This window comes from Lathyrus oleraceus, chromosome 1, assembly GCF_024323335.1.
Source record: "Lathyrus oleraceus cultivar Zhongwan6 chromosome 1, CAAS_Psat_ZW6_1.0, whole genome shotgun sequence".
Lineage (NCBI taxonomy): Eukaryota > Viridiplantae > Streptophyta > Magnoliopsida > Fabales > Fabaceae > Lathyrus > Lathyrus oleraceus.
This window is the reverse complement of record NC_066579.1, coordinates 411,964,986-411,975,801: the sequence shown is the minus strand read 5'-3', so window position 1 is coordinate 411,975,801 and position 10,816 is coordinate 411,964,986. Positions and strand designations below refer to the sequence as shown.

Here is a 10,816-nt window from a genome sequence, read left to right as displayed (position 1 = left end):
CCTTGAGGATGAAGATGACACATTGACACAAGAACCATTTGAGGTGGTACCGGACCCTAGGCTAGGACATGTTTCAAGGCATTGAGATCATGAAATGATATTTCTAGGAGATTTTCACAATGATATGTTCATTTTATGACAATTGCACTTTATGTTCATTTTGACAGTTGCATCTTGTGTGCTCCTTTGTAATGTTTGATAATTGCACTTTATGATTTAAGTTTCATTATGACAGATGCACATCGTATGCTTTTTGTAATGGTTTTATGCACCTTTTATGACAATTGCACATTAAGGTGCTTATTATAGTGGTTTATGTTCCTTTTATGATAGATGCATATTATGGTTTATGTTTCATTGTATTATGTATTGTATTTGTTATGACAGTTCCAAGAATATCAAGGATATCTAATTCAAAAAACAATCTCATTTATTCATTCATTCAATCAAACATTACAATTACGTTGACATTCAAATGGTCTCATACCAAAGTTACACTAAAATTGATATGTTATATACCTAATAGACAATTACATCTTATTTTAGACTATAACAAACAACACCCATGAAATAATTAGGGCAACAATTAACCAATAATTTTTTTCTTTCATTTTGTAGTATCTTCCTAGTTTTTTCAAGTTTTTTGTGCATGAATCTTTGCCATACTCCTTGCCAAACTCCTTCCCAAAATCCTTGTCAAACTATCTCATATAACAAACCATATCTTCACATTTGTTGCAATCAACCTCTAAACTTTTGTCAACTACCTTATTTCCAAATTTCCAATCCATTTCATCAAGTTCATCATCCTAGATAAACAAATCATAACTTATATCAACCGGCATATAACAACAAAATAAAAATTACGAATTCGGGGAAGAATGAGATTTGTTTAATACACTATAACATAATTTCTTCCAAAAATTCGTACCTTTTGCCAATTCCTGCATCTCTAGAACTTCCTCTTGAGATTTTCCGTCGTATTTGAAACACAGATCTTTATGAACAGATTGCAACCACATATAAGTATTTATCTTTCATTCGAAGTACCAATCGAGGAAATTTGGCTACCTCCCATTTCGAAACTCTAATTCAACTTCTATCACGTTTTTAGGCAACACATTACCAAACGAATGAATGAGACTGTTTAGAGGAGAATATGCATTTTAAAACGACGAAGCTCGTCTTATCATGTTCTGAGTGAGAAGAAAATACTGAATCTGATCCAAAAAATAATTCAAAAATGTTTTTCATTTCTTACTTGGCATTAGTGATTACACGTGTCACTAAATAAATTGAAAATAAAAAGATATTTGCCAACCATCATGCCACTTAAGATCCATGGGTGAATCTTCTCACAAAAAGATTAAAATGAACATAATCTTTAATAGACAAAGGTATTTTTACCGTTTTTTAGAGAAAAAAATAAAAGTCATCTATATGATCAAAGAAAAAGTGTTACTCCCTCCATCTCACGATAGCGGTCCTTATTACTATTTTATTTGTCTCAAATTATTTATCCTTTTAAAATATCAATATAATATTTATTATTTCTTTCCTCTAACTTACATTTATTTATTGTATTTTAAATCATATAACTACTGCAGTATCTATTATTAATAATATTATTTTACTAAATGATATCTATTTTATGGTTAAAATTAACATAATTAATCTTTATCTTAAAATTAAAAAAATTTCAAAGAAAACACCTTCCAAAACAATAAATAAATAAAATTGCCAAATGTATAGTCCTACCTATTGTGGATAGTTGCAAAACCCTTCTTCAACATAAACCCCTCTTCCTCCCTTCCTGCAACTTCTTCCCCCTTCCTGCAACTCAAACTTCAAACCATTTCTACAATGAAATCAATTCTAAACCCAAAGTTTTCATCTTTATCTTCCAATTTCCCCAAACTCTCTTCTTTCTCTCTCTTTTCACGCCCTTTTACCTCCTCTTTCCGCAACAATCAATCTCGATTCTCCAACCCTCTTTGCCTGAATCAAACAACAACAGCAACACCACTCTTCATTGTTTCATCCACTAACTCCATTTCCAAATCTCAAAATCGAACTTTGCAAGCCACAGCATCTACATCCGGCGATATTCATGTCATTATGGGCCCCATGTTCGCCGGAAAAACCTCCTCTCTTATCAGCCGCATGAAGTCGGAGTCCGCCAATGGAAGGTCAACTCCTCTCTTAAAAACATTTTTTTATATTTTGTTTTGAATAATTGATTGTTGAACAGTTATAGTAGAATAATTTGTGCAAATTATAATTTAAAATTATAACTTTTAAGCAGTGTAAGGTCCTGTTTGGATAAGCAACTTAATTAATCACTTATAGGAGAAGTGTTTATGCATAAGCTATTTTTTATAACAGAAGATTGAATAAAGTCAAACTGTATACTCAAAAGCTTATGAAAATAAGCATAAAGCTTATGGACATGTCATAAGTTGTTTTCAGAAGCTCTCTTGATAAGTCTCGCTGTTGTTTATCATAATACATAAGTTCAAATAAGTTAATCCTAACATGCCTTAAAACTAAAAGCATTGATGTCCCAAATTATTGTGCTTTTTGTTCATTTAATTATGAATGAAAAAAGACTTTTGCTTTGGAGTGTTATTGTTAGTTGTAAACTTGCAAAAATCACTGGTAAGATATTCTCAGCTTTCAGGTCAAGTTTTGCAGAAAATACTCAGAATTTGGATAAGGTTTTGCAAGGTCTGTGTGTATCTGGAAGGTTGGCAGAGGCAATTAGGCTCTTGTATCGCACGAGGTTGCCGGTGCATTCTAGAACATACTCTTTGATGCTGCAGGAATGTATATTCTGGAAAAATTATAGAAGGGGCAGAAGAATTCATGCACATATGATTATTGTTGGATATGTTCCCAATGAATATTTGAAGACCAAATTGTTGATATTATATGCAAAATCGGGATGTCTAGAAACCGCACAGTTTCTATTCAATAACTTGGTGGAGAAGGACTTGTTTGCATGGAATGCAATCATTGCTGGGTATGTTCAAAAGGGTCTTGAAGAAGATGGGTTGGAAACTTTTTATGGGATGAGACAGGCTGGTTTGAGACCTGATCAGTATACCTTTGCATCGGTCTTCAGAGCCTGTGCAACTTTGGCATTGTTAGAACCCGGGAGGCAAGCCCACGGTGTAATGTTGAAGTGTCGAATTGGGGACAATGTTGTAGTCAACAGTGCATTAGTAGACATGTATTTTAAATGCAGTTGTAATCGCGATGGACGATTGTTGTTTGATAAATGTCTGAGTAGAAATACCATTACATGGACTACTTTGATATCTGGGTATGGAAAGCACGGACAGGTTGCGGAGGTTTTAGATTCTTATCATAGAATGATAAATGAATCTTTTAGACCGAATAATGTTACTTTTCTTGCAGTTTTGGTTGCTTGTAGCCATGGGGGTTTGATCGATGAAGGCCATAAATATTTTCAATCAATGATAAGAGACTATGGAATAGTGCCTCAAGCTAAACATTATGCAGCAATGGTTGACCTTTTAGGGCGTTCCGGGAAGTTAAAAGAGGCTTATCAATTTGTTCTGAAATCACCTTGTAAACAGCACTCGGTGATATGGGGTGCCTTGCTTGGGGCTTGTAAGATTCACGGTGACCTAGACTTGTTAAAAATTGCATCTAAGAAATATTTTGAGTTTGAACGTTCCAATGCTGGAAAGTATGTTGTCTTAGCAAATGCTTATGCCTTGTCTGATTTGTGGGATGATGTTGAGGATATTAGGGCTACTATGAAGGAATCGGGGATGATAAAGGAACCTGGTTATAGCAGGATAGAGGTGCAAAAGGAGGTTTGTTTCTTCTTTAAAGCTGATAAATTTCACCAACAAGCTGATGAGATTTATCAGGTAGTTAGAGAGATTACCTCTATATTAAAGGATGCAGGCTATATTCCTGGTTTAAGTAGAAATTGATAAATGCAGCAGAAAAAAGGGACATAAATTTCTGCCGCTTAAAATTCTAGTTGAGAGAATTTGCAATGTCCTTGATGAGTTATACATGATTGATTCTTTAGGGATTCAAACATGTTCTGGTTTGCAAGGAAAGTTGCTGAATTGTAGATTTTGGATTTGAAACTATACACATGGGGCATTGTGCTGTACTAGTATAGTACGTACATTTTCAGCTACCTGGGAATACTGTTCCTTTGATGCTACCCAATATTTCGTTATTTGGGTTAGCCATACACACTTAGCACGTTTCTGCATTTGGCAAGCTATTGGGTCGTTGGGTGATAGCCGACTGATATTTTTTCTCTTATAGGGAAAGGGACCAGTAAAGAGAGTTTAAGAAAAGATCTAGAGTGAGTATACAAGACAGTAAATTGCTTTAATTTTTCAGGTTTGAAGGAAATTCTCGGGAGTCCTTTCTGTTTTTGGGTTATCATCCATTGTGAAGACTCATAGATGAATTTCTTCATCGTCTTGGAGGATCTCATTAAGATTTTTCCTCTCCTGAAATCATTAATTTTTTTAAATCAATTTTATTGTGATATGTTGCAGGATCGATAGGTTAAATGACAAATCAATTTCATAGATTCAAATATGCATGCATATCTGTGCTTGTTGACTTTCTAGATAGTGTTTTACTTGCTTTTCTGATTTTGTGAGGATCTTGTGTTATCTTTTCCGTTTGTAAGGGAAAAATGATTTAATGTTTATGTAACTGACTCTCTAACTGTTCAAAATTATTTATAATTTATAGTACATTAGAAATAATTTACTTTACTTTTGTACTTTCTTAACATCTAAAACTAAATTTATTTTGACTTTAACATGAAGTAAAATATTGGTTGTCTAAAACAAGTAGTCCGGTTATTCATACACGGTGTACACACCATGTCCATGACAAATATAATGAAATATTTGCATACTACTAGATACAAATAAACCCAACATAGCATTTTAAATATATATTTTTTTGTTTTGCTAATTTGATTCACAAATGGCAATACCATCATCTCTGGGCATTGTTATAAGATTGTAAGTGTCTTGCCAGAATTCCATTTGGTTTCTTAATTTTTCCTTGTTTGTTATAAACTTTAGATTATATGTCCTGAATGCCCCAAATGTTTTATTTTACAGGGACACTGCTATTCAGTTAAAGGTTGGGCATTGATTTGATTGTAGGCCTAATTTCTGCTAGAATATATACTACTACTAGTTTATCAATGAAAATTTCCCCTGTTTAACCATGAAATATTATCAAAATTTTGAATGTTCTCGAAGATTTCCTATAGTTTTGCTATATTGATGTGGACCTTATATCCATGTTGTGTTTACTGGACATTCCTCCAAAAGAATCTTGCATTTATAAGTTTTTACTTCTTACATGGAAACGTTTCTTTTGACGAGATTATGGGGTCCCACACCCTGAAGTAAGAATTTTATTTAGTGATGAAGTGTTGGCTTGGCGCTAACCATAAGGCCCATGGGTTTCAAACCCCTGTAATTTATGTGACGTCTGACCACTCAGAGCTCAGTTTCGAATTGAGCCACACCTCACGGTTCAAAACAAGTGGTTTTATATTTTACGAAACCAAACAAACTTAAAACTGGATGATCATACTCAGAATGATTTCACGATCTATGTGGATGTATCTATATGTGCAGGAATTCCCTAATTGTGGTTTAAGGAAAGCTGTGAGCTGGTTTGGCAATAGCCTTATCTTATAGGTATATGATTTACATTTCTTGTTTCTTTGATGCAGAAATGTAGCAATAATTAAATCAAGCAAGGATACAAGATATGGATTAGATTCAATTGTTACGCATGATGGTGCAAAATTACCATGTTGGGCACTATCAGACTTATCATCGTTCAAGCAGAAGTTTGGAGTTGATGCTTATGAGCAGGTAACATGCTTTGAAGTTTTGCAATATCGGGTTAAATACCTACATTTTTGGTTTGCTGCCTTCATTTTGTTTGATTCTCACACCTGATAGATAATGACAGCTGGACGTGATTGGCATTGATGAAGCTCAATTCTTTGACGACCTTTATGATTTCTGCCGTGAAGCTGCTGATCATGATGGAAAAACAGTAATAGTTGCAGGACTTGATGGTAACTATTTGAGGTATTATTACATATAATTTGATGTTTTAAGATATTCCTTTGTTTTGGGAGGGCATCATCCCAATGTTTTGTCATGTCGCGATAAATTCTCAGTTTAATTGTCTGAGTTATATCAAGCTTTAAACTTGCAAGTTTAGCGATTATCCAAGTCCTCATGACCTGATGGTATTTCTGCATTTACCGACAGGAAGAGATTTGGTTCTGTACTTGATATAATTCCTCTTGCCGATTCTATAACTAAGTTAACGGCTCGATGTGAAATATGTGGGAAGAATGCTTTGTTCACCCTGAGGAAGACACAAGATACTCAGGTTGAGTTGATTGGTGGAGTTGATGTCTACATGCCTGTGTGTCGGCAGCACTATGTCAATGGACAGGTAGCCGTCGAAACGGCTCGTCATGTTGTGGAATCTAACAAGGTTGAATGTGGGTCACATACATAAATGCGCTTTTCGCAGCAGCTTCTTGTAACTTGGTGTGCCAAATCCTACTAATTATAAGGAAATATAGATTAGAATCATTCTTCAATCTGAATGTAGTTTTGAAAAGCATTGATCTATGCTGTTAGATTGTGAGGTTGCTGCAACTTTTAGGAATGTGGGTTTGTCAATCTGAATGTACTAATTATGTATGTAATTTATAGATTATGTATGTGTAACATCATGGCATGATGAGCTTTGCCACATTACGATTATAACATCATTTTTCATATAGTTTAATGATATTTATCAATGCATTATGAGCTTTGCCACATTATGATTATGTGAAATCAAGACCCCTAAAAATAAAAGAGGGTAAGTCTTATAATATAGAAAAAGAAGATTATAGTGTTTGAATGGTTGAGATTAGTTCTAAAGTTTGGATAAGATACTTAGATACATTCATTATAATGTTTGTAAAAAAAAAAATACTTCGAAGGAATTAATATGAGAATGTAAATAACTGAAAGTTATTTGTAAGTATATAAAAAAGTATAAATACTTGAAATTTGAGGTAACCAACCACAGTTTAAATTGGTAAAATATTTTGGGCGAGTGACATTCAAACATGCAACAGTACACTGGGCTCAACAATTAACCAAAGTATTGAAGGAGTGCAAAATTTGGCTCAGAATGATTTAAAAAGATAAAAATGCTTTCATTGAGAGTTGAACTCAAGACCTCCCGCTTACTAAACGGGTGCTCTAACCAACTGAGCTATGAAAGCTTAATGTTTATTGTTTGAACGTATTTTTATACTACAACACTATTATAAAATATATCACCCATGACCATTAAAATCAAATGAATAAATGCTTCAAAGTATAATGCAAGTTCTATTTTTTTAGGAAATAATTAGGTTACAAACACAATAATAAAATAACTTGTAATCAGTAATCACTAGTAGTAATTAGTAATTAAAACATATAATATATTATTTGTATTTATATTTGTAGAATAATAATAAAAAAAGATAAATCTTTATTTCACAAATAATAGAAGATAAATGATAAAATTTGTAGTATATTTATGGGCAGTTATTGTCATTCATATACAAATGTTTAATAGTTTTTGTGCTATTGGCAATTTAATAGTTTGAATGTTATGGAAAATATATAAATACAAATATTTTCAACATAATTAAAAATATGAAAAACTTATAAACTATCAATGCTTGTTTAAGTTTACTTATTTTACAATTTTAAAACACTTTTTATAGACTACATTTTAAATTATCTTGACCTTCATCACCAACTATCAAGATTTTTAAACTCTTGGACACCATTTGAATCGAACGTATAGTTGTTAATTTTCAAACTCTAGGCTGTTGGAAATCCTCCAATACCTATGGGAAATTTCAATCAATCTTGATAAACAAGATTGTTATCACCCACACAATAGCAATGAAAAGAATAGAATAATGGAGAAAGAAAGAAATTAAAGAACCATGAAGGAGAAGAGTAATAAATTTTTGCAGAGTTTCTCTCGGTCTACAAACTGTGGAAAACTTGTTATTCACTTTACAACTGTAAAATATTGTGAATACAATGTTATGAATACTCTATTCACCTCATTACAAAAATAAGGGTTACTCCCTTTATTTATAGATTTAGGTTAACTTGAACCTCAAGGCAAAATCCAAAACTATGAAAGCTCAAAATAGCTAACACTACTAAAATAGGCATAGGTGGTTCGACACTTCCTTACTCTGTTGAGCAACCTACTTCAACACAAGGAATTACAATTCAACACACCACCTAATTCATTGTGTCTAAGCTATCTACATTCATCATAGCTCTTAGTCTTCTGAACACGACCTGCACTCCCTTTGTCATGATGTCTACAATCTGATTCTCAGTTCTGCAGTGTTCCACATTCATCTTCACATCTGTTACCTGCTCTTGAAGATAATGGAACCTCATCTCGATGTGCTTGCTTCGTTCATGTGCTATCAGATTCTTCACCGGATTGATAGCTGACATGCTGTCGATCTTCATGGTAATTGCTTCATGACTCTTCGCTGTTATCTCTTCATCCAGATTCACCATCCACGTTGCTTGACATGCACAAAGAGAAACAACTATGTATTCTGCTTCACACGACGATAATGCCACTACTGGTTCTTTTCTCGAACTCCAAGCAACTAGTGCACCACCTAGCATAAACACATAGCCCGTTGTGGATTTTCAATCCTCAGCATCACTACACCAACTTGAGTCGGTGTATCCCACTAATTTGCATTCATTTCCTTCATCAACTGCAGGAAACAAAATTCCATAGTCGAGAGTTCCTTTCAGATACCTTAGTATCTTCTTCGCCGCTGCTAGATGTGATACCTTTGGCTTCTGCATGAACCTACTCACCTACCTACATTGTATACTAAGTCAGGACTTGTGTGAAAAAGGTATCGAAGTGACCCAATAAGTCTTCTATACTGGGTTGGATCGACATCATCTTCATCTGAGTCTTTCGACAGTTGTAATCTGGGCTCAGCTGGATTCGAAGTTGGGTTGCAATCTTGCATCTCAAATCTCTTGAGAATTTCACATGCATACCTTATTTGATGCATCATCAAACCTCTACCACTCTTGTAGAATTCGATGTCAAGGAAATATGAAATGTCACCCAAATCCTACATTTCGAATTCCTTGTTGAGATCACCTTTGAAGTCTTCGATCTCCTTCTTGCAGCTACCTATTATCAACAGGTCATCGACATAGAGGCATAGTATAAGAAATTCACTCTTGATTCTTCTTACATATACTTCATATTTAGATTTGCACTTCACAAATGCCTTCTCTCTTAGAAATCCATCCATTTTCTTGTTCCAAGCTCTTGGAGCTTGTTTAAGTCCGTACAGGGCTTTATGCAGCCTGTACACCTTTCTTTCTTCGCCATGTTTCACAAACCTAACTTGTTGCGCAACATAAACTTCTTCTTCTAAGGGGCCATTAAGGAATGCACATTTCACGTCCATCTGGAACATCTTCCAGTTGTTCATGTTTGCTAGACCAACAACCAACCTGATTGTTTCGATCCTAGCAACAAGTGCAAAAACTTCATCGAAATCGATTCCTTCTTTCTAAAGAAATCCTTTCACCACAAGTCTCGCCTTGTGTCGAGTCACTTCTCCTTTGGTATTTAACTCACCTTGTATACCCACTTCACATCGATTGCCTTCTTATCTTGGGGCAATTCGACAAGTGACCAAGTGTTGTTGACTTCGATTGACTTCATATATCCGTCCATTGCTTTCATCCACTTCGAATCTTTCAATGCCTCAGCTGCATTGACTGGCTCGACATCTGCATAGAAAGTATAGTGTACCAACTCACCTTCTTCATTGACCACATCATCTGATGTAATCACACGTTCTTGCAACCTTGCAGACATGTGTCTTGTTCTCTGAGGTCTGCTTGGGCCTGCTTCACCTCTGACTTCTTCCTGTCGAACTTCTCTTTCGACTTCACTATCACAAAACATTCTCATTGAATCTTTCTTGACATTCTCAGTCCAATCCCATTCTCTAAGCTCATCTATGATCACGTCCCTGCTGATCACCACCTGCTTATTCTCTGGGTCGAACAACTTGTATCCTCCAATTGAATGATATCCTATCAGGATCATCTGACTCGACTTGTCATCAAGTTTTCTTCTCAACCGATCTGACACATATCTATGTGCTATAGATCCAAACACCCTTAGATGACTCAAGCTAGGCTTAACACCAGACCAACATTCTTCTGGCGCGATTCCTTCTAGCTTCTTCGTCAGACATCTGTTCAGGATATATGTCGCAACCGACACAACTTCTCCCCATAGTTCTTTGGGTAGATGCTTGCCTTTCAACATACTTCTAACCATATTTATAATGGTTATATTCTTCCTCTCTGCGACTCCATTCTGCCGTGGAGTGTAGGATGACACCACCTCATGCACAATCCCTTCTTTCACACATAATACATCGAAGTCTTTCGACACATATTCTCCACCACCATCAGTCCTCAAAATCTTGATCTTTCGACCGCTCTGTCTTTCGACCATAGATTTAAACTTGGAAAATACCTCGATCACTTCACTTTTCTTCTAGATCAGGTAAGACCATAATTTTCGACTGAAATCATCTATGAATATAACAAAGTATTTCTTACCTCCAATCAAATCCACCTGGAGAGGTCCACATACATCAGAGTATATGACTTCAAGA

At 34.9% G+C, this 10,816-nt stretch overlaps 2 protein-coding genes and 1 non-coding gene across 3 annotated transcripts; 2 read left to right on the top strand and 1 right to left on the bottom strand.

The window, feature by feature from the left end:
- Positions 1-1,752: 1,752 nt before the first annotated feature.
- On the top strand, positions 1,753-6,869 carry LOC127076734 (thymidine kinase a). The gene is made up of 4 exons (XM_051018501.1): positions 1,753-2,189; positions 5,765-5,909; positions 6,010-6,131; positions 6,318-6,869. The coding sequence occupies exons 1-4, from the start codon at positions 1,864-1,866 to the stop codon at positions 6,571-6,573; spliced, it is 849 nt and encodes a 282-aa protein (XP_050874458.1). The 5' UTR covers positions 1,753-1,863; the 3' UTR covers positions 6,574-6,869.
- LOC127076725 (pentatricopeptide repeat-containing protein At4g16470) lies at positions 2,202-5,758 on the top strand. Its single transcript, XM_051018489.1, has one exon. The coding sequence runs from the start codon at positions 2,559-2,561 to the stop codon at positions 3,966-3,968; it is 1,410 nt and encodes a 469-aa protein (XP_050874446.1). The 5' UTR covers positions 2,202-2,558; the 3' UTR covers positions 3,969-5,758.
- A 393-nt stretch (positions 6,870-7,262) lies between the features above and the next one.
- On the bottom strand, positions 7,263-7,336 carry TRNAT-AGU (transfer RNA threonine (anticodon AGU)). Its single transcript has one exon. It is a non-coding gene; the product is annotated as a tRNA-Thr (tRNA).
- Between the last annotated feature and the right edge of the window lie 3,480 nt (positions 7,337-10,816).